General features: G+C 27.4%; 7 protein-coding genes across 10 annotated transcripts; 3 read left to right on the forward strand and 4 right to left on the reverse strand.

The window, feature by feature from the left end:
• Positions 1-1336: 1336 nt before the first annotated feature.
• LOC113794379 (carboxypeptidase O-like) lies at positions 1337-5297 on the forward strand. Of its 3 annotated transcripts, none has more exons than XM_075823945.1 (3): positions 1337-1751; positions 2964-3395; positions 3728-5297. In XM_075823945.1, the coding sequence occupies exons 2-3, from the start codon at positions 3046-3048 to the stop codon at positions 5109-5111; spliced, it is 1734 nt and encodes a 577-aa protein (XP_075680060.1). In that variant the 5' UTR covers positions 1337-1751; positions 2964-3045; the 3' UTR covers positions 5112-5297. The 3 variants fall into 3 exon arrangements, with proteins under 3 accessions (XP_075680060.1, XP_027200304.2, XP_075680059.1); XM_027344503.2 differs by lacking the exon at positions 1337-1751 and adding an exon at positions 1906-2615; XM_075823944.1 differs by lacking the exon at positions 1337-1751 and adding an exon at positions 1908-2568.
• Positions 5298-5402: 105 nt separating this feature from the next.
• LOC113793307 (uncharacterized) lies at positions 5403-6197 on the forward strand. Its single transcript, XM_027343324.2, has 2 exons — positions 5403-5728; positions 5798-6197. Exons 1-2 carry the CDS (start codon positions 5474-5476, stop codon positions 5894-5896), a joined length of 354 nt encoding a protein of 117 aa, XP_027199125.1. The 5' UTR covers positions 5403-5473; the 3' UTR covers positions 5897-6197.
• A 1768-nt stretch (positions 6198-7965) lies between these two features.
• LOC113793703 (uncharacterized) lies at positions 7966-12428 on the forward strand. Its single transcript, XM_075823946.1, is given in 7 exon segments — positions 7966-8475; positions 9822-10012; positions 10079-10264; positions 10267-10827; positions 10886-10962; positions 11031-11241; positions 11307-12428. Coding segments are annotated over 7 exon segments (1566 nt in total). The 5' UTR covers positions 7966-8458; the 3' UTR covers positions 11630-12428.
• Positions 12332-17388, reverse strand: LOC113794520 (E3 ubiquitin-protein ligase RNF170-like). Of its 2 annotated transcripts, none has more exons than XM_075823948.1 (5): positions 17222-17388; positions 16843-17144; positions 13397-13647; positions 13021-13328; positions 12332-12950 (listed from the first exon to the last, which is right to left on the reverse strand). In XM_075823948.1, exons 2-5 carry the CDS (start codon positions 17139-17141, stop codon positions 12678-12680), a joined length of 1131 nt encoding a protein of 376 aa, XP_075680063.1. In that variant the 5' UTR covers positions 17142-17144; positions 17222-17388; the 3' UTR covers positions 12332-12677. The 2 variants fall into 2 exon arrangements, with proteins under 2 accessions (XP_075680063.1, XP_027200439.1); XM_027344638.2 differs by lacking the exon at positions 17222-17388 and adding an exon at positions 13732-14248 and having other exon boundaries at positions 16843-16978.
• Positions 17389-17531: 143 nt separating this feature from the next.
• Positions 17532-19205, reverse strand: LOC113794487 (uncharacterized). The gene is made up of 4 exons (XM_027344607.2): positions 19088-19205; positions 18631-19028; positions 18141-18572; positions 17532-18079 (listed from the first exon to the last, which is right to left on the reverse strand). Exons 1-4 carry the CDS (start codon positions 19088-19090, stop codon positions 17734-17736), a joined length of 1179 nt encoding a protein of 392 aa, XP_027200408.2. The 5' UTR covers positions 19091-19205; the 3' UTR covers positions 17532-17733.
• A 223-nt stretch (positions 19206-19428) lies between these two features.
• On the reverse strand, positions 19429-20530 carry LOC113794498 (putative 3-hydroxyacyl-CoA dehydrogenase B0272.3). Its single transcript, XM_027344616.2, has 3 exons — positions 20127-20530; positions 19671-20062; positions 19429-19601 (listed from the first exon to the last, which is right to left on the reverse strand). The coding sequence occupies exons 1-3, from the start codon at positions 20528-20530 to the stop codon at positions 19429-19431; spliced, it is 969 nt and encodes a 322-aa protein (XP_027200417.1).
• A 135-nt stretch (positions 20531-20665) lies between these two features.
• Positions 20666-22053, reverse strand: LOC113794509 (putative 3-hydroxyacyl-CoA dehydrogenase B0272.3). The gene is made up of 4 exons (XM_027344627.2): positions 21666-22053; positions 21466-21607; positions 21007-21398; positions 20666-20940 (listed from the first exon to the last, which is right to left on the reverse strand). The coding sequence occupies exons 1-4, from the start codon at positions 21925-21927 to the stop codon at positions 20774-20776; spliced, it is 963 nt and encodes a 320-aa protein (XP_027200428.2). The 5' UTR covers positions 21928-22053; the 3' UTR covers positions 20666-20773.
• Between the last annotated feature and the right edge of the window lie 1958 nt (positions 22054-24011).

Here is a 24011-nt window from a genome sequence, read left to right on the forward strand (position 1 = left end):
AGAAAAATGAAAATAAGGCCACCGATGTATATCAATAAATTATGTCATGTAATTTATAAATAAATTGATTTTGGGGGAAAATGGAAAAAAAACGTAACGATATATATAGTAGTGTATATATGATTAAAGATCATGATAATATGGTAATCATTATGTTTATTGAATAATTTATGAATTTTTTTTTTTGAAGAAAAAAAAGCACTTTCCTTATCATCATCATTCGTGAGAGAGAGGGGATACCCGTAACAGAAATAAAGATGTTTTTGTCTATAATTTATTATGCCTATTATAAAATTTGCTTGTAAAAAATCCAATGATATTGAATGGTAGTTGAATTAGGGAAAAAATTCGGCATGTAAAAATACACGACATTGATTCTTGTCAATGATGTGATTTATGATGATTTTTCTATCAAGAATGTTTATGTAAATATTCAAAATGTTTGCCATTATATGATTAGCACGTTTTTTGGTTGTTGCCGAATTACAGCAGCCAGTTTTTTTCATTCGACAATTGGCTTAAAAATTATTTTAGCTTTGCCTAAAAAATTGATTTGATTAACAAATAAGAGATTAATCAGTAGCGAAGAAAAAAAAATTATGGCTTGTCAATCGTTTTTCGTTTTCTTTTCTTTGAATAAGATTTATTGATGATAGATATATATTATATAATATCTATAATTAGTTATCATCAAAAAAATAATATATCCGGAAGTTATATAAACATAATGTAGCTATTTCATATATTGGAAAAATATGAGATTTCTGTACGGAAGAGGATATATCGTTCTGACGATAATCTACTTTTATTCCATGCGAAATTTCATTATAAATTATTTTGCTTGTACATTGAATACTTATAATTCCATTTAAATGTAATAATATTTTCCTTGACCATAATCTGTTGTTTCGTTTCGTATACATCATATGAAACAATCGTCATTAAGCCATCATCATCATCATAATTAAATTCGTGAAGAAAAATAGTGTTTTCTCTTTCTTTCTTTCCTTCTTTTTTTACAACTTACAAATTCAATCTTCAAGGTAATCATCAACACATAGTGGGTGAAGAAACAAACGAGAAAGAAAGAAAACTTATAAAGTATAGACGACGATAATAAAAATGAAATGAAAATGAATGTTAATTGAATCATATATTTATTTATTTAAGTAGGCTTTTTTCGTAAATGAAAATGAAAGCTAAAATCCATATGATGATTTGAATTGAAAATAAAAAATTCGGGCTATTCAATAGCTGTTCACGTTGTTTTTGTTTCATCAATAACAACAACTAATAATCAATTGAATTCGCCCACGGAATTTTCTTCTTTTTTTGTTTTGTTTCGCTTCAATAATGAATGATTTATTATGAAGATAATAATGTAGATGACAACCAAACAAAATAAGCAAAACAAAAAACAATAAATTCAATGGGTGGGCGGTGAAAATATCTTATGATCCAACAACATGTGTGTTTAAATGCAAAAACCGATAATAGATCCAAAGTGTACAATTTTTTTTTGCTTATGTAATTTGTTTGCAAGAACTGCAAACCAACAGCTAACAACAACAACCAAATGAGTATAAATTATGAGAATAATTTGATTAAAGATTCGATTAGGATGACCATTTTTGTCAAAATCATCATCACCATCATTCATCATCCATATTCTCTTCTGAAAAATTAAATTTTTTTTCAAATTTCCATTCAGAACGACATTTCTTCCTAACATCTCTTCATTTCAACCAAATGTAAGTTTTTATTTATCGATAATATGTATAACTAAAACCAACTTGTTTAATAAATATCGTTTTAATTGAAATTATTATGAGACAAAAAAAAACCGAAAAAAAGAGAGCACTAACACACCTTGTTCGGTAATACGGATTTTTTTTTCGAAAAAAAAACTGTATATGGTCTGTTGACGATAGAGTATTTTGTGGAAGAAAAAACTAGGGAGAGAGTGAGAGAAAGAGAAATAAACTTTTTTTCCAAAAAGGTTGTTTTTTTTTCTCATCAACAATTAACTACGGATTTAGATTGGGAAGCGTGTTTTTCAACAAACAAATAAACGAAGAAACACATGTCCTGTTTTGTTACATAGGTTCCATCATCATCATCATCAATATCATCTACGGAAAAACAACTTGAAACACAACAACCACCACTTTCGATTTTCATTCGTTCCACAACGATGATGATGATGATGATGATCATCATCATCTATTTATCGTTATTATAAACGATTTACTTTTTTCAACAACAAAAAAAAATTTGTTTGTTTGTTTGTTTTGAATGAAGAAAACGATTTTTTTCAAAAATTCATTAATGATGTGATCAACAACAAAAAAAAACGATTGATTGTTTTGTGACAAGAAACATATTGGCATCAATTTTTTAATGACCGATTTTTGAGTTTTTCTTTTTCATTGATTGTGTGTATTTTGATTGTGAATTTCGCTTACACTTCCTATGTTTTGGAATAATGATGTTGATGTTCCGGGACCAACATCGTTGATCATTTTATGATCGAATGATTGAAGATCATCATCAACAACAACAACAAAGGTGATTGGTAAAAAGTTTCTCTGTCCGTTTCAAAGGCTTCTTCAAATGTAAATGTTTTATTTGTTTTGGAGCAAAGAGTCACAGTAGTAGAAATTGTAGGCAGAAAAAAAATGATGATCAAATAGATTTTTTTTTTTGGTTGTGTAAAAAATTGTCAATTCAAATTGATTAAAGAAAATGAATGAAAAATCTGAATCATCATTTGATTTCAATATCAACAACCGATCGATACATTGATTATGTATTTTTAATAATGCAATGATCAACATTTAATTATGTTGAATTGAATTAAAAGAAGAAGCAGAAATCATTATTTGTCATTACAAATTTTGCTTTAATCATCATAAGTCTTTTTAAAAAAAAATAATTTTTGTTTTTGTTTTTTTCGTCTTTAGACTTTCACAATTCTCAAGCATCAAATAATAAACCTTGCCGGATTCTGTTTTGCAAAAACCAACCAAACAAACTATCCACAAAATGACCGTTATCAATAGACAAACAATTAAGATTCTTGATCAAAAAGAATCAATCGATTCTATTGATAATCATATTGATTCTGAGTGTTTAACATCAACAACACCAGTAACAAGAATGACAACATTCACTTCATCATCATCATCTTTAGGAAATAAATTTTTATTGATTTTATCAATAGTTTATCTATTATCATCATCATCAACAACAATATCATCAGCTAACATCACTACTACACCTGTTTATTCATTATCTTTGGCAAAAAATTTTCAACCAAAACAATTAGAAATAAATTCAGAAACTTTGGAAACAATTAATGATAATGACAAGTATAATAAAATTGATTATACAAAGTAAGTGTTTTATTCAGTTAATGGTCAAAACAACAGACAAACAAACAACCATATTTCTAATTTTAACAAGCCATTAATGAACTAAATGATGATGTTAAAGTTAGATAATAAAAAAACTAATTTCAAATAGAACCAATTAGACAAGTTTCAAGAAAACTAGAAAACTAAAAAACTAAACTAAAACTTTCTATTTTTAGATCGGATGTACATTGCTCGTGTGATTGAACAAATTTTTCTATATTTATAAACTTTTTTTTCATGTTTTTCTTTTCAATTTGATTAATACATTTTTCTTTGAAATTTTCTTACCTTGTTCCCTTGATTTCAATTAGTCATTCAATAATCAAGATTTTAAATCATGATCTGAATAAAATATTTACTGATCAAGATGATTATCGTAATCATCCAGATGATAATCATGAAATACTTTGGTATGATCAATCAGATATTAATAATACTTACGCATTTGTACGAATTGGACCAAAAAGTTTAAAACGTGTTCGTCGTGATTTACGTTATCTTCGTCAACCACCTGTTTTTGTTACATCAAATCTTCAATCATGGTTAGATGCTGAACATAATCATCATCATCATCAACCCTATTCAACAAATCAAAAGAATAATTATATTATTGGACCATCATCACAAACAACATTTCATCCGTCTGGTAATGATATTATGTCATCAACAAATATTGAAGATGATGATGAAGAAGATGAACCTATCTACAATCATAATGATCATTCATCAACAATGATGAATGCACGTGTTGCTGGTAATCCAATTCATTATAGCAAATTAGTGCCAAAATTTGCATTAAATCGTTATTATCCGATTGCACAAGTAAATCGTTATCTTGAAGATGTAGCCAATTTACGTTCATCCGGAATAACATTATTCACAATTGGTTATACACATGAAAATCGCCCAATACAAGCAATTGAAATATTGAACAATCCTAATGACCCGAATTTTCTTTGGATTGATGGTTGTACACATGCAAGAGAATGGGTTACCGTTACAACTGCATTGTATATAATTGATCAGGCAATTTATTCAAAAATTCCAATCAATTTCATTATTGTACCAGTATTGAATGTTGATGGTTATGTTTATACATGGACAAAAGATCGAATGTGGCGTAAAAATCGTCGACCATATATTGGTAGTCGTTTATCACGTCATTCAATGCCCGAACGTTGTACAGGTGTTGATCTCAATCGAAATTATGATATTAATTTTGGTGGTTCTGGTTCAAGTAAAAATCCATGTTCATTTTTGTATCAAGGTCCACAACCATTTTCTGAACCTGAAGTTCGTGCAGCAAGTGATTTACTTTCGAATAATCGTCATCGAATCAAAATGACATTATCGCTGCATTCATTCAATCAATTATGGTCATGTCCAAATGCATTTACAACAGAAAAAACTAAAGATCATAATCATCATATGCGTGTTTTAAGATCAATACAACAAGCTGTCCGTCAACAGAATGGTGTTATATATGATATTGGTCCATTAGGATCAAAATTATATTTAGGTTCCGGTTTTATGATGGATTGGATTTATCATAAATTAGGTATTCGTGATGCATATCTAGTCGAACTTCGTGATCGTGGATTTTATGGTTTTATATTACCAGCCGATCAAATATGGCCAACTGCAACCGAAACATGGGCCGGTATTCAAGCGGCAATACAACAAATTTTTTTATGACAATTATCATCAAATCCACAAATACAACGTCATCATTATTTTGTTTGTAGCATTCCATTTCATCTATGTAAATCATCATCAAATCGACAAAATTGTTTTTTAAAATTTTGGTTATGTTTATTTTCCTAAAAAAATTATTGATAAAAAAGATTTTTTCAAAATAAATTGAAATTTTAAATTGAAAAACACTTAAAAATCCATTTACCTTGATTTGTAATTCAAATTTTATTCAAATTGATAAACAAGTCTTTTTTCCCGATCAGAAAAAAACTATATAAAAACCAATTTGATTCCGGTATTTTCAATCATTCTTTTCATTGAATTCAAAAAAACCAAAATAAATTTTAATCTCTTGAAGAATTATGATCAACAAAATGTCCAATTCAATCAATAAACGTATTATTGGCTTGATTGCCATATTATCATCAATTGTTTTAATGTTACAGATACAATCGACAATGTCACAGATAACATTTTCAAAAGATTGGAGAGCCGGTGGAAAACGTTCGATTGTTAATGGTGGCTATTTTAACAATGATGGTATGACAATTTTTTCACAACAAAATCATTGTGATCAAATTACATCCAATTTGATTATTATTCAGGAATTGATTCGGGTAATTAATTTTGTTTTTGTTTTTTTATGATTCTAATTTTTGAAAAATTCTGATAATTATCCTTTATAGAAAGAGACGAATGAATTGTTAAAATGTCAACAGCTTGCGAAATTTGGCAAAATCGAACCGGACATAAACAACAATGAATCAATATCGCCCGATCATTGATCGTGGATACTTTCTCTTTAAAAAAAAACGAAAAATTCCAATGGCTTCTTTTTCAATCAAAGTTTATCATCATCATCATCATCATCATTATCTTTATCTTTTTAAATGTTTTTTTTTCTTTCAAAAACTGTCAAGAACAACAACACCAATGTAATCAAAATTATTAAATTAATCACTCCCAACTATTTCGATTTTGTTTGTTTCAAAAATCATTGCTTTAAAAACAAAAACAATGATTTGAGATTGATGTTGAAAATTCAGGTGAAATGAAATAAAATAAAATAAAAACTGTTATTATTGATGCTCTATTCTATGATTAATTTCATACATATTGTTTTACATTACAGCTGTAGCTTCTTCCTTTTTTTCACTGTTGTTGAGTGAAAAAACAAAAAGTAGAACAGATGTCTTCAACATTGAAAATTGTACATGATTCGGCTAATTGAATTGACTAACGAATTGGCAAACGATGCAACAATAATATATCCATATGTTTCAAGTCTATGATTCTTTGTTAATTTGAACTTTGGGTTTAGAGATTTCGAAATTCTTCGAATCGTCATCACCAAAACCAACACAAGGAACACATAACAACAATAACCAAGAAGACTCGTATATCAGTAGTTCGGGTAACAAGAAAAAAAAATTTTCCACCACATACATACTGATGACATAGACAAACAACCATTAGTTAAATAATTATTTTTAGTTTTTTGTCGATGTTTTTTTCAACTTCGTTGTTAGGGAGAAACAAACATGGAAACAAATCACACACACAAAGACACAAAAAAAGTGAATCGTCTGTTAATTGTTGGAAAAAAACATCGTGAATAGAAAAAAAAATAAGATCCGTATGGAAAAAAAATAATCCATGCTTTCGAATGATTGAATCATATTATGATAATTGTGAAAAAAATAGCGTGCCTTTTCAATTCAACCAGGAACTTGAAAATTGATTATTGAAAATCAAAGAATCGATGACATCCAAATGAATGATTTTCGAAAATTGAAACTGCAATTGAAACCGTAAATATAACCCATTAACTATAGAATTTACCAATATTACAAAGTCATGATTATGAATCAAAGTGAATCAACAAACTTTAAGTCATTGATCTTCATTATGACATGAAAGTCGTATTACGCATCATCAAAATGTACGTAGAATATGATTGTTAACCACAATGATGATTAAAGCCAAACATTGATGAATTTCATTAATCAAAAAAAATAAAATACAAAACATTCGAATTGCTATTTCTACTCTATGTGTCTGAGTTAATCCTTTTTAATTTTGTTCGCAAACATCCTGCATTCATCATATCCGTCAAACTTTTTGTTTTTGTTTCATTCAATCATCAACAATCAAATGTCTAGAATCAATTAATAATGTGAAACAAACATTTTTTGAAAGGAAATACACAAAAGTACGATCATCAAAAAGTTATTTTGATTTCCTGTCGATAGAATTCGGTTGTTTGATTAATCGATCGATTGATCGATTATTCATAGAATCATGATCATTCAATGCCTGATTATTACATTGTTTTTTTTCTATTCATTGATATGAATGTTGTTCGATTGTTAAAACAAACAACAAAAATAAATCAATGTCACCGACAAATCAATCAAAATTCAATGTGATTTTATTCAAAAAAATCATTCATTTTTTATTTTCTTCAATTCAAAACATTGATTTTTGTCATTCAAATACGCTTCAATCACCCATAACAAAAACAGCAAAAAAATAAATAAAATAAATCAGGTATGTAACAACAACGCAGACATTTGTTTTTTGTTTTGCCCCGTTATTCATCATCATAGGTTTCATATTTACATTTGATTTAGTCTATGTGTTTGATGTGAGAATGTTTATAATGTTTTTTTTTGTTTAGAGATGTATCCATGGATAATACGAACATGGATTTTTTGCTACAACAACAACAAAACTGAATTATTATTGATTAATCGATTAAATCGATACAGCCTTGATGGTTTTTTTTCATCATCATCATCATCATCTTCATTACAATCCGTCTGGTTTCATATTTTGTTTTTTTTCATTTATTAATCCCATCACTCAAGTGATGATGATGATCATTACTTTTAATGATGAATAGAATTGACATTTGTTCTAAATAACAAAAACAATAACCAAATGATTTCATTTGAATAATAATCATTATTTTTGGTTGATTGGTAAACCACAATTGTCATTATTTTCATTGTTTTTTCAACAACAACAACAACTTGTTGAACATAATAATAACAATTCTGTCATCATTTCTGGCCAGCATCCATAACATTTTGAGAATATATTTTCGGGAAAATTAAATGGAATAACTGCCATTTGTCTGCCTCCATGGATTTAAAAAAAAAAAAAAAAAACAAAAAACAAACGCAGACAAACATCAATCCAAAACATTAAATTGACTATATTTGATTTGATTTGATTTGAAATGTGTCGTTATTGATGATGATGATGATGATGTTATAAAACACACACAAGTTTGAAAACATCACTTTATTAATGTTTTTTGTTTTGTTTTGTTTTCTAAATTAATGTCAAAAAAAAACTTGTGAGTATATCCTTTTCTTTGTTCTTTTCATCATCATTTTCTAATTTTCACATCAAATTGATTCAAATGAATGTATTTTATTATTATTATTATTTCTGGGTTATAATAACAAAAATGACCGACAAATCCTTAAGTAATAAATCATAAGTCTAAATAGATGAAATAGACATACACAGAAAGAAAACATTTTAATTTAAAACAATTTCCTCACAACAACAACAACAGCAACCATAATTATTCACTTGATTTCAATTATTTATTTATTTTATTTTGTTTAGTTTTTTTCCTATCTTAATCAATTATAAACCCAAAAAAAAAAGAAAAAAAAGAAATGTCAAAATGACACAATCGATTCGATTTTTCGTAACACCCATGAATCGGTCAATGTTTTTTTTTCGACAAAAAAAAAGCAAACAACAACAACAAAAAAGATTTTCATTAAGTTTTTTTCTGTCAATGTTATTGGTTGTTTGTTTTTTTTACGAAAAAAAAAGATAGGGAAAAAAACAAAATTCAGCAATTGATACCTTGTTGTAACGAAAAATATTTTGTGAATTGCTAGATATACCGAAAAGAGAGAGAGAAAGCGAAAGTGTGTTTGTTGAAAAAAAATGTGCCAACTAGATTGCGTTTGTGGTATTGCTGATCCAAATCAAAAAAATAATAATGATGGTGATGGTGATGACCATAAGGATAATAATAACTCCCATGTTGAAAATTATTCAACAACAAAAAAATCAATAATGAATATAATTATAATTATGTTAATATTCTTATTAACATTAATTACAATGATTGGATTATTATTATTTTTTCTTTATTTTTTCCTATTCTTATTTTCATCACCATTATTATTATTATCATCATCGTCATCATCATGATGAACGATTCGACCATTGTAAATCGACCATTTATCTTCGAAGGTTATATTCATTTATGTTTTAACCATTTGATTTTCTGTCCAATTATAAAAATTCATCAATCTTCATTCTACCTGTTGCTGTTGGTCAAATTCTCATAATGATGGTGATTACACATGTTCAAATAAATTTTTTTACTTTTTCCTTTTTTTTTGTTCAAATTTCAGTGTTTGGTTTTGTTTTGTTTTGTAATGTTACCGCTATGTAAAACATTTACAATAATAATATTAGAGAAAATGTTTGAACAAAAAATGTTGAGAATGATGATTTTTAATGTTCTGAACAGTACAGGTACAGTTAGATGTTTCAAGAAAAACAAAATATTCAAAAATGAATATGAAGCTGAATTTTATTTGAATTTCAAAAAACATGTTTTTTTTGCATATCAATCATGTTTTTTTCCTATTCTTTATTTCTCTATTTTAGATTTTTCATTATGAAAAAATCTCAGAAACTTTTCTCGATGATGATGATGGCAATCATAATCAATCCAAAACAACCAAGACGAAGAAGAATCAAACAACGAATGGATTGTGAAAATACTTGTGAATATTTCAATGTAAATAATAATTTTATGAACAAATCATTAAAATTTTTTTCAATCATCACTTTCATCGGTAAGTGTTTTATAATTTGAAAAGAATTTTCTTGAAAAATCCAAAAATTCATCACATATGATATAGGTTTAATATTTATCAATATTGTTTCATCATCATCATCATCAATGGCTATTGAAACAAATTTTCCATGTTCATCATTCAAAATGAATTATAGTTTTGATTTTGCATTCAATCAAATTATTACAGCTAATCATATCAATACAAACAACAATAGGCTTTATAATCATTATATTTATTCACAAAAAAAATTTTCCAATTATATTTTGATCGATCAGATCGATTGCAGGTTAAATCGATTGAATTTCAACAACAACAACAACAACGTTCCAAAAATAATAATGATGATGATTATTATTATTTACAAAATTTTTCGGGTGATTATGGATTCAGTTTACATATGGCCGAACCAATGACATCAAAAATTTGTTCAGGACGTATTCATCAACATTTTCTTACTTGTTTAGATCTTGTTTATCGTAATATATCAAATGCATATATAAAAAATAAGGAAACATTTTTATTCGAAATGGATGATAATTTTCGTCCAAGTTTAGCATTTCAACATATTAGCTATGATCGTTATGATTATAGCCGTTATATGATTATTTTTGTTGAACAAAATCTTCAAATATTATCCATAAATAATCAAAGTGATAAAATAATTTATCAACGACATTTTAATCGTCGTTGGCAAGTGTATTTATTTGCAAATATGGAACGTATTACAAATCAAACATATAATGCTATTGTACCTGATTATCTTAATAAAATTCCAACAGAATTTGAGCTAACAGGTGTTTATGGTTGGACACGTAAGTAGACTTAATTCTTTATTTTGTTTACTTAATCATTTTTGTTTACAAACTTAAGGTAAAAACAGTGATTATGATGAATATATGATTATTGTTTTCAATGGAACCGATCATCTATACTGTATGAATGAAGCGGTAATTTTATTCAAATTAATCTTCCGAATTGGTAATTTTTTAATGCTTGTTTTCTCATAAACAAACAGTGTTCACAATCAAAAAATTATCAACAATTTTTGCCTGAATGTCGTGCACCAGAATCATTAATAGCATTAAATCAACAATCATTGAATCCAAAATTTTCACAACAAGGTTTGGTTGTAACTAAATGTTGTGGACAATGGGAAAAATTTTCCAAAAATCAACCAAACAATAATAATGATGATGATTATGATGATGAAAGTCAATGGCAAATTCGTAAGTAAATATGAAAAAAAATGAAATAGAAATTCAAATTTTTATTTGGCAACAATAATTTCTAGGTGATGGAAAATTATATCGTGTACGATCGGCACGTTCAACAAATCTAAATTATGTCATCTGGTCATTGATTATATTGGGATTTTTAATATTATTATTATTAATTTGTTGGATTTATAGCTGTATTAATGAAACCAGATATAATGATCGTATGATAATGGAGAAAATTTTGCCAAAACAAAATGATCAACAACAACAACAACAACATCTAAATCTAAATGATGGTCATGCGACAAATACAATAAAAAAATCATCCGAAACATTAACAACAACAACAACAACTGTAGATAATCATTCAAAGCCGAAAGAAGATTTCAAAGATTAAATCAAATCAATCATCATATTTTGTTAATCAATTGTACTTGAATCAAATCTTATCCATCACTCTTATAGTCAAATGATATCTCAGAAGACAGAAAAAAATCGGAGCCAAAAAAATGAAAATCTTGATATTGAATGAATTTTGTCAAGACATCCAATTTTTTTTGATGATTCACGTTGATTGAAACTGTTATAGCGAGATTTTTTTAAAAAAAAACATCCGATGTCGTTGGCACCGAAATGTATGCTAGATTTGTGTGTGTGTGTAATTATATAGAAAAATATAATCAATTTTAATTATTATACACACAACTCTATAGGTGCATAATTTGTATCGTTTGTTTTCGCAATCAAACGGAAAATCTTCAACAACGTTTTTCTATTTACGTCAAATTCGCGTTATTTGACGTATAATATCGTATGACAGCGAAAAAATAACAAAAAAAAACAACCAAATATTATTATCATTTGCTGATTAATCAATGGATAAGTGTATATGTGTGTAATGTTGAAAGAGAGAAAGGGAAAAAACCTGTTGATCTCAAATGTACTTTTTTTCTGTATGTAATTTCTGTTGTTTTTATTTTTTGTCCATAGAAAAAAAACCTAGACGATGTATAATTCTTTTTGATAAATAAATACCGAAAAGAAAAAAAATATCAATTTGATTAAAGCAATCAAAGAAAAAAAAACAAAAACTGATGAATAATGATGATGATGATTTGGGTTCATTTTGAACACAAATATTGGACGTTTTATTTAGACTTAATTTCATTCACAAACAAACAAACAGATAATAAAAATTGTATTGGCAAAAAATATTGATCAAGAATTTCACAAATTCATTGCCACGTTCTTGCTGAATGGTTCAGTCATTTACAGTAATTATAGTAACATCGTAAAATGAATTTCAATAAATAGAAAAAAATGGATTCGGAAAGAATTCCAAGTACCAAGGCGTTTCTTGATTTTCTTGCTCAATAATCTTGCTGAACAATAATCCAATAGTAATGACAAAACCATTTCGGATGATGAATAGAATAATGAATAGATTATTCATCGCCCCAACGTGATGAAAGAAATCTTCGATAAATAATTGTAACATAGATGGCCAACAAAAGTACAACAACAATATCATCAAATAGACCAAATATACCAAACACAGCTTCAGGTATCATATCTAATGGTGAAATTAGATATAGAATTGCGGCAAAAAAACAAATGATAACACGTAAACGAAACATGTAGAATAGACCATTGAATGAGAAAAAATCGTTGGTCAAATGTCTCAACATTGTAGGGAGATCGTATAGATAATCGTACCACTAGAATAGTAATGAAAAAAAAATATCAAAATTATTTGAGAAATTCAAATGAAAAAACATGCAAACATACCGGCCGTGGTTCACCCGAAAATCTTCTATTATAACTATTGATTTGTGAAGTCACTTGTCGGGCTGTGTCGGCAATATTATTTGTCGGATTTAAAAATGGTTGTTGTTCAGTTGATGAATCTCCATTTGTCGTTGACGTTGTTGATTCAGTATTTGAATTCGATACCATAGAATTATTATTAACATTTTGATTAATATTATTAAGTTGAAAACAAGGTAATAAAATGTTCACTTGTTGTCGACATACAGGACATTTTATCGGACCACCACGCCATTGTGATTGTTGCCAATAAACAACTATACATTGACCTGATTGATGATGAAAAGTAAAATAATGAATAAAAATTGAAACAAATAAGCAAATAAAAAAAACATACCACAAAATAAATGACCACAATTTGTTTCGACAGGCAATAGGAATGGATTTAAACAGACAGGACAATTACTATCCATAGAATTAAAATGTCTTTGTCGTTGAAACATATTATTATTATTGTTTATTGATTGTTGATTTGAATTTGACAATATTGTTTGTGATTGTTGTTGTGTCGTATCGATTAACAATGATGATGTGGTCGATGAAGATGAATTAAGGCTATTTAAGGTGACCGTTGTGAAATGATCAAATCTATTTGAAGTGAAACAAAAAATAAAAATTTTAAATAAAAAATAAATAAAGGAAAAAAACAAAACAAAAAATGATAATAATTACAGCCGAGATGGTAAAACGTTCCAGAATTCCATTTTTTTTTCTCTTAATCTACTACTTAAAATGCGATCAATTAAAATGACAGACAAAAGAAAAAACAATGAACAAACAGAAATAGGAAAAAAATTTAGTTCCAAAGAAAAATGATGAAATTATCACAGATTCAAACAAAAATATTCAATTTTTTTTTAATTTTGTCTTGGTAAACACTACAATCCTGAACAGTCACAAAATCGAAAATCAAATAGTGAGAAAAAAAAATGAAAAAATTCATAGGCGTCTATAAGTAATGACGCCTCGAATGAAACTGTTATGTATGTGTATTGTCAACTATGCGAATGTGATGATGATGATGATGATGATGATGATGGGTGCGCGCGAGGATATATCGATGAATATCATTGATGACGACGATGATGATAATTATGATGAAAAAAGCCAATACCGATGATGAACAACACAAACACACACACACTGTATTCGTTTATGAAAAAAAAGGATGGCCAAAATGATGGGGTGTCTGTTTGAAAAGAGGGATAATAATAATAATAATCATAATCATCATCATTATCATCGTCATCAAATGATCAATGACAATCCATTCATCTTAGTTGAAAACTTTGACAAATCGATAATTGCTGAACGTATATATATAAATTGTCAACAGAGATACTTTCACTCTTTTCAATTTTGATAAGCTCAGCTGATTATCATTGAAAAAAATCAACAATATTGGATTATCGAAACGAAAAAAAAAATTCAATTTGTCTATAAAATATCTATATGTTTGCATATGATAGGTTTTCGACGACGACGACGACGACGACTACGATCTATATACTAACAGACATAATTTAAAAAGAAAAAAAATCAGGCGAGATATTTTACCACAAAAAACAAAATCATCTATGTCCATTTTGATTGAAATTAATGTGTGTGGATTTCATCAACAAATTGTAAACATGTTGTCGTCATTTTGTTTGTCGACATTTATCAAATCAGTATAACAGTAAAAGTAATGGATATTTCGAAACAAATACATTCAGAAAGACCGGAAAAAGAGATCAATTTCTGATCAAGTATTGTTGTTCAATGAATATTTAACCAGAAAAAAAATTAATAAAATTTTCAATTTTACAACAGTTAATATCAAACAATTATTGATTAACTAGAAAACCTTGAACATGACAAATTGACAGATATGATTAATGAATATTATACATTTAGAGAAGAAAAAAAAATTTTACAACAAAAAAAAAAATCACACGTTCATAATTCACACATCAACAAGTATTCGAGAGTGATCGATATCATCACATTAGGATTTGAATCGATAAAAAAACATTAGGGAAACACCGAATAAATTCGAACAACGAAAAAAAAACTTATCGAAATTTAAAAAAAATCAAAAATTTTTATGTTTAGATATTTATTTTCTCTAAATTATGTCAATCAAATGTCATAAGAAGAAAGCCTGATGATTAAAAAAGATTATCAAAAATGATAAATAAAGAAAAAATTAAAAAAAACAAGCCATTCATATGCAAACTAAAAGAAAGAAAACCGGAAAAAACATTGAATCTCGATAATCATCAATATTGATCAAATATTGATCATGATCATTATCGCATAGAGAGAAATTGATCAAAATTAATAAAATTATTTGCCAAAAATATTTTTTTTCCTGGTTTTCATGAAAAAATTGAATTGAAATTTTTCTTCCAATTTGTTGTAATTTAGACATGAGAAAACTCCAAATCAAAAAAAATCGTCATCGACCTCGAGGAAATAGAGAGAGAGAAAGATAGATAAATGAGATGTTTGGATTTTGGGTTTCATTGTGAAACAGCATCAATTCAAAGATTAAAATCATCATCACCATTCAAACATAATATAAACAAAGTGATTTTCACATGTATACAACAAACACACACACACACACACACACACACACACTTTAATTTTCAAAAAATAATCATTATCAGCATCTAAATGAAGTGATCTTCAAACATATATTTATTTTTTTTTGAGCTATGCTCTGATTTTTTTTTCTTCATTTCTTCATTATTTCTGCTGACTAGTAGCTGATTTATTTATTGATCTAATAATGATGGAAAAAAATAAGTTAACCGAGATAAGATTTTTTTTTCAAATCAAAAAAAAATGTGCTGATTTCAAAACAAAAAAGAAAGAAATTTCTTTTCTTTTTTTTTTTTTGATGATAACAAATTTGACATTCTAAAAGTGAAATTAAATGTAAATGTGGATTTTTATTTATTTTTTTTCATTTCATTATTTAAAAAACGACGATTGATTGATTATTATCTTTGAAATTGACAACGGCAAATATTGTTTCATTTTTTTTTTCAATCGTTGTTGGTTTGCCCAGAAAAAAAATCGATGCCTTAACAACAACAAGGAAAAAAAATTTAGAACACAACGCAACAAAGTGTTTTTCCTCGGAATTTGAAATCTAAACATTAAAAACTTTTGGAGAAACAAACAAAAAAAAATTGACTTTGACCATTTAGGGGAACAACCATAATCAGTATCATCATCATAATCATCATCATCATCATTGACAACAACATTATCATCATTTATATAAAATAAAATAAACATAAAATGACAAGATATTTGATTTATATTCTAAAATAATTTAAAATGCAAAACAAAAAATTTGTTTGAAAAAAATTCTCAGCAAATTAGCCTTTTTTCTACTTCAACAAATTAATGAATCTGGCCAATAATGAACAAATACATTCAATCAACTCTAGACAGATATTATTATTATTTATTAGATAGAAATCATGATCATCATCAATGCCAATGAAGGGTCATTGTATGATTAGGAATCGAACAAAAAAATTGGATACAATGTGCATGAAAAAGGCGAAAAAAAATTAGTTCAAATGATTTTCATGTTTCGATTAAAGTGACAAAAAAAAACAATGTTCTGTTTATGGAAATTCTCTTTATGGCTGGCTGTGTGTATGTGATTGATAACAATTGAAACGATAAAATCATATTTCAATCAAAAGATTCATTGCTTGATTTGAATGATTTCATTTTTACATATAAAAAAAACTAAAACATCTAATAAAACACACATACCTTGTAAATAAATAATAGGCAAACATTGATATTAATAAAAAGAATAAAGTAAATATCACAACAACATCATCATCGACACCTTCGATTAAATTTTGTTTTGTAGCCGTCGTTATTGATGATGGCCATTGGTGATGACTTTCAGCTTGGTGATTATCGTTTGTATTATCATCAATATCATTATTAATTGTCACATGATTTTTATTAAATATAAACCATTCATATATTGATCGAAACTTTTGTTTCAGATCAAAATTATAGACAAGGTTAAAAAATGGTTGATAGTTAAAACTTTCCAACATAATCTGAATTGATTTTACAACAACAAAAAAAAATAAATTAAATTTTTTGATCGAAAAATGAAAAACGGAAAAAAACTTACATATTTGACTAACAAATGAAATTATAGTTATTGTTTTTGGATTAAACAAATGACCGCCAACAAATTGATTTAAATATTTTCAAATATCATTGTTATTTTTTAAAAAATAAAATGAAAATAAACCAAAAAAACCTTCATCGAACGACAATTTTGATGAAATCATGAGTCAACAATTACATTCCAATAATCGAATGTTATGAAAACAAAACAAAAAAATTACTTTGATACATAAAAGGCGTTGCCAATTATCCAGCACGTGATCTGCGCACAGCAAAAAAAAAACTAAACCCAAACATTCGAATTGGACATATTTTTCATTTTGTATACAAAAATTTTATTTATTTGACCGGTTTTTCAAATTGATATTTTAGAAAATTTCATAATTGTTTTTTTTTCGAAGATCAACATTATTGATGATCATTGCCAATATTGATAACATAATATAATTCAAGGTTTGAAAAAAAAGAAAAAGTTTGAATCAACAACATAATAAATCTATAGAATGAAAAATATCAATAAACCAATGGATTAACATGAAAATTTTGACGATTAAAATGATTAGGCGTGCAAGCATTTCCTCTTGATGGTTGTAGACGATAATTCATCTGAATAGATCCAACGATAGGTAATGATTGATTTTGATTAGATGAAAATCTATGTGTGGAAAAACCTGATGAACGATTTGGATTCAATTTGGGAGCATCATCTATGGGATCAGATTTTTTTTCTGTTGATAATTTTGACGTTCTACGTTTTGATTTATTTTGTTTCTTTTTTGCATATTGATTTTTTAATGTACTTTTATGAGAATAATAAAACATAGGACCCGAATGACCAAGAATCGATTTGATATTTTGTCTACAGAGAGAATCGAAATGCAACAAGTTATATAATTAAATGCAACAATAGTTATACAAACCCAATCATCATTTTAGTAATTGTATCATCGGAATTTCGATTCCAAACGGTTATTTTATAAGTTTTATTTGAACGAATTGTCAATCCAATGCCGCATATTTCATCCAAATAGTTAACCATCAATGGATCGGTAAGTAAATTTATTACCTGTTTCCAGATAAATTTTGATGTCTTTTTCGAACCATGATTATGATTGTGATGATGATGATTATGATGATGATCATCATCATGTTCATTAGTTTTTTCACGTACAAAATCATTACTCCAATTTAATGACCAACCACCACCAAATACATTATATTCATCTTCCCATAATGGCATAACACCATCTTTAAATATAAAATAACTACGAACCATTGAATCAGTATGATCATCATAATCATCTTGTGTAACCAATGTCATTAATGGTTGATATTCAATTTCAGCCAAACGTCTACAATGATGAAAAATAATAGATTTTGAATTTAACTTAATCACAATTTATAACAAACCTTAATTCGGAAGTACGAAATTTCAAATCTTTTGAAGCGGATAAATGTTTTTTAAATTCAGACATAAATGTATGCGGTATTGATGCTGGATTATGAAAATAATCATCACGTGATTGTAATGAAGATTTAACAGGTGGTTTCCAACGCCATAATTGCCAAATTTGTTCATTATTAATTCGATCGATGGTCGAAATTAAATCTTTGATATGGTTAGCCGAATCAGAACGAGATTTTGATTTTGACAATGTCGAAATAATTGATATTCCTGATGAACGACATGTTTGTTTAAGAACTTCATCATTAACAATGGGTAACATTCGAAAATATGATGACCAATCTTTAATTTGTTGTGATTGATCCAATAAAAATTGTAGACCAGACGAATAATGATAATGTTCCTGATTAATGAAAAAAAATCGGATTTTTTCAATTGTTTTTTTTCAAAGAACCAACTTACCATTGTGAAATCAACTCAAAAAAGAAGCACAAAAATGATTGAGAAAAAAATTTTAAGCCAAGATTTTTAAAAAAATGAATTTAAAATTACAAAAAATTGAGTATTTATATAGCGAGGGAAAAAAAGATGCTGAATTCAAGTTTAAAATGTTTAAAATGAAATTGAATGATGAAAATTCCATCATATTCAAGTCAATAAATGAGTCAATACCGTCATTGATTAGTGCAGATGCGTCATAGTTTATTGTACAGTTTTTTTTTGTTTTATAAAAAAATATTCTCAAGTTTATTGATTCCAAACAAAATTCAAGTTTGAATTATAATTACAATATTGTAATAAATTCATTTCTTTTTATCCGAACTATAATCATAAAAACCTTTACCGGTTTTTCGACCTAAATGTCCTTTGGCAACCATTTCTTCAATAATTGGTGATTTATGCATAGTTAATGTTGGATCACCACGTTTTTCCCATGCATCCATAATGAATTTAGTTGTATCTAATCCGGTTAAATCTAATTATCATCATATAATGATTTTTGATTAATTTAATTTGATTGAAATTTTAAAAATAAATAAATTACCCCAAAGTTCGAATGGTCCCATAGGATAACCAGCTCCTAATTTCATTGCCGTATCAATATCTTCGATAGTTGCATCACCTCTTTCAACCATTTTAATACATTCTTGTTTATATGGAAAAAATAATCGATTTACAATAAAACCAGGTGTATCTTTACATGCAACGCTAACTTTATCAATATCCTGAACAAATTGTCGAAGTTTTTCAAATGTATCATCGCTAGTACCATTATCGGTACGTGCAATTTCAACCAATTTCATTAATGGTACTGGATTGAAAAAATGTAGACCAGCAAAACGTTCCGGACAGGTAATATATTTACCAATTTCATAACATGGTAATGATGATGTATTCGTTGCATATATGATCGTATCATTCGATTTAAATTGTTCACTATTATGACATGATTAAAAGTTTTTTTTGAAAAAAAGATATTTTTAAATCATGAAAAACTAACCATAAATTTTTGAATAAATTTTGTTTTATTTCCAACAATTCAGGTACGGCTTCGATAATAAGCAAATTTTCATCATTTGCTGGTTTCATTTCAACCGAAAAATTAATTTTATTCGTTACCATTTCAGCATCATCAATATTAATTTTTTTCTTTGCTTTCAATTTGGATAAACTTTGTTGAATATTTTTCCTGGCTTTTTCCAATTGTTTATCGGATACATCTTGTAATGTTACCGAATTAAAACGACCAGTTGTTATACATGATTGTGCTATACCAGAACCCATTAATCCTGAACCAATGATCATTACATTTTCAATTCTTTTCAAATATGCTGTTTGTGAAAAAAACCGAACATGACGTAGTTGATTAATCGAACGAAACAAAAGAATTTGTTTGGAAATCATTTTGAAACAAAACAAAACAACAACAAAAAAAATTGTACCCGCTTATGTAAATAAATAAAGAAAAAAAATTTGTTTATTTTGATTGATCGAATGCGCTAATCAATTGCAGCAAAAAATGCTTTCATATCATCGACGTAAAGTGGCGCTCAATTATAAAGATTCATTATCATTCATCATTAGGATTATATTGGTGATAATAACAAGAAAAATAAGGTTTATTTAAAAAATTCAGCATTTTCACGTTCATTTCTTTTGTGAATAATCATAAAAACCTTTTCCGGTTTTTCGACCTAATTCACCACGTTTAACCATTTCATCAATTGTTTTAGAACGATAAATAGTCAATGTTGGATCATTACGTTTTTGCCATGCATCAACAATAAATTGATTTGTATCTAATCCAACAAAATCTATGGAATAAAAATTTCAATAAATAATTAATCTGTTTGATTAATTCATATGTTCAATTAATTTACCCATTAATTCGAATGGTCCCATTGGATATCCAGCACCTAATTTCATTGCAGTATCAATATCACGTGCAGTAGCATCACCACGTTCTAACATTCGTACAGCTTCTTGCATATATGGTACCAATAAACGATTGACAATAAAACCAGGTGTATCTTTACATGCAACACCAACTTTATCAATATCTTTAACAAATTGTCGAAGATCTTCAAATGTTTTATCACTTGTTCCATTTTCTGTACGAACAATTTCCACTAATTTCATCAATGGTACTGGATTAAAAAAATGTAAACCACCATAACGATCTTTGCAAGTAACATGTGTTCCAATTTCATAACAAGGTAATGATGATGTATTTGTGACAAAAATGACCGAATCATTTGATTTAAATTGTTCACTAAAAAAAATATGAATTAAAATGAAAAAATTATAATCAAATCAAGCGAAATAATAATAATACCAACCATAAATCTTTGAACAATTTTTGTTTTGCATCCATTATTTCTGGAATAGCTTCAATGATTAATAAATTTTTATCATCAACAGGTTTTAATTGTGTATTGAATGTTATACGATTTGTTACCGCTTCAGCATCATCAATATTGACTGAAAAAAAAGAACAAACAATAAATAGGATTATTAACCTAAAAAACAAGTAGCATACTTCGTTTTTGTTCCTTCAATTTGGATAAACTTTGATGAACACGTTTACGTGCTTTATCCAATTGTTCCTGAGATACATCCTGCAATGTAATCGAATTAAATCGGCCACTTGTAGCACATGATTGTGCAACACCGGATCCCATTAAACCAGAACCGATAATCATTACATTTTCAATTCTTTTCAATGATTGTGTTTGAGAAAAATAACGAAATTGTTGTTGAGATTGTTTCGCAACTGATGAAAGAAGATATTTAGTAGCCATTGTTATTGTTTTCTTTAGAAAATAAATCGTTACAACCCGAATATTTTTTATGCGAATTTTCTATCAATGTACCCGACGGTCGACACTGCTCATCATCTGTTTTGATCATATGGAAAATTTTTTTTTCATTCTTCAAAAAAAGAATAATTTTTTTCCGAATCATAGATGTCGCTAAAAACAATAATTTTACCCTATTTTTTAACGAATAATTCAATATTCATTTATGTACCTATTCATAAACCTATGTACTCATTGAATTTAATGTTTACAGAATTTGTTATGAATATCGTTTTCGATTCTTAAAGTGAATAGGGTACATTATCATCATCATGATCATTATTATTATGACACATTTGATGATGTAACAAAATCACATGACCAATGTCACGTTTTTCTTCAATATTCATTTTCATACAAAAAAAAGGAAATTCTCAAAATATAATAATAATAATTTTATGGATTTTATGAGACCGAACAACGACCAATTCCATCCAATCAATCAATCACAACGTGAATACTCATCAAAGGTATTTTCTTTTAAATTTTGATTCTTTTTTTTTCCAAACAATTTTTTTTCTGACCATTTGAGTCAATTTATCGGATAGAACTCAACACACAGAGATTTTATTTTTCATCTTAATCGTATCTATTGAATGAATGGATGATCGATAAGATGATAATCATCATTGATTGATATGTTAACAAGTTTTATTTTTTTGTTGTAAATTTTGTTAAGGTAAGATTTGAAGAAAAGAAAAGAAAATCTATAGTTATAAAGAGGATAATGGATTTGAACGCCATTACTTATTAATCCATCAAGCCATTTTTTCTCTTTTTCTTTCTTCGTTTTGAATCTTTCTTTCCTTGAAGTTATTGAACATTTTTAACATGGTCATCATCATCATCATTATCATTATCAATGGCATGTGTATCTTTCTCTCTGTTTGTACGTTTGTGACATTCATTCGGCTACTTTTACTTTTTATTTCTTAAATATTCATTCACATCAATTTCGTTTATAATTTTGTTATTTCTTCGTCGTCGTCATTCACGAAAACATCAAAATGATTCGATGTATTTTTTTTTTATTGACGACACACATTTTCGTACGTTCGTTGTTGTTGATGATGATGTGTTTATGAACAAAACAAACATTTGGTGTTTTGTTTTTGACGATTCTCTTTAACTACCCACGAATTTTTTTTTGTTTTCGACACCCACTACTACTGTTTAATTTTGTTCACATTCATATTCCATACGACAAATAATCTATCCTGTTCACTGAATATTTTTTCCAGCTAAAAAAAAATTATCAAGTTGATAATGTAAAGTAAAGAAAATATCCAATTTTTTGAATCCAAATATTTGTTGTTTATTTAATAAAAAAATGAACTCTGGTTTTATATTGATTTTTTCGGGGATTATTATCATCATCAACAGAACAACATTGCGTCCACATGATAAGAAAATGATGCGCAATATTTCATTGACAATTTTTTGTTTGTTTATTATTTTGAAGTAAAAAATTCTAGAAAATTGCAATTTCATATGTAAATCGTCGTATCTCTATATAATGAGACAAACGATTTTTGGTATGATAACGACGACGGTTATTTACGCCAAACAAACAAGAATTCTTGTTCGATTAACCTTATGATGATGATATAACATTACCCGACGACGACGACAACCACTACAACAACAATCGACCACTACAAATGTTATAAAGAACATTCTTTGGCGTCATTCTTAGAATGATTCTTGAATTTTTTCGATTGCACTTATTCTGTATATTCGTTTGCGTTGGTGTAGAGCATGTGTGTGTGTGTGTGTGCCATTCTAACATTTTTTTTTCTTCATTTTTCCTATGGCCCCATTTTATTTTATCTATGTCGCCCGCTCACAATAAGTAATTCAATTTTTTGGGTATATCTCTCTTCGTTTGTTTGTTTGTTACGAAATATCAACGGCAATAAAATAAAAAAGGCAATATTCTTTTTTTTCGTTTTGTTTTTCTTCTTACTGATTCTATGTTTTTTTTTTGGTTAATGTGACGAATCTACAAAATCTTCAACATTTTGACT

This window comes from Dermatophagoides pteronyssinus, unplaced genomic scaffold, assembly GCF_027571235.1.
Source record: "Dermatophagoides pteronyssinus isolate colony J.1.1.1.1 unplaced genomic scaffold, Derpt_VIB-CSIC_2022.12 sq0042, whole genome shotgun sequence".
Taxonomy (NCBI): domain Eukaryota; kingdom Metazoa; phylum Arthropoda; class Arachnida; order Sarcoptiformes; family Pyroglyphidae; genus Dermatophagoides; species Dermatophagoides pteronyssinus.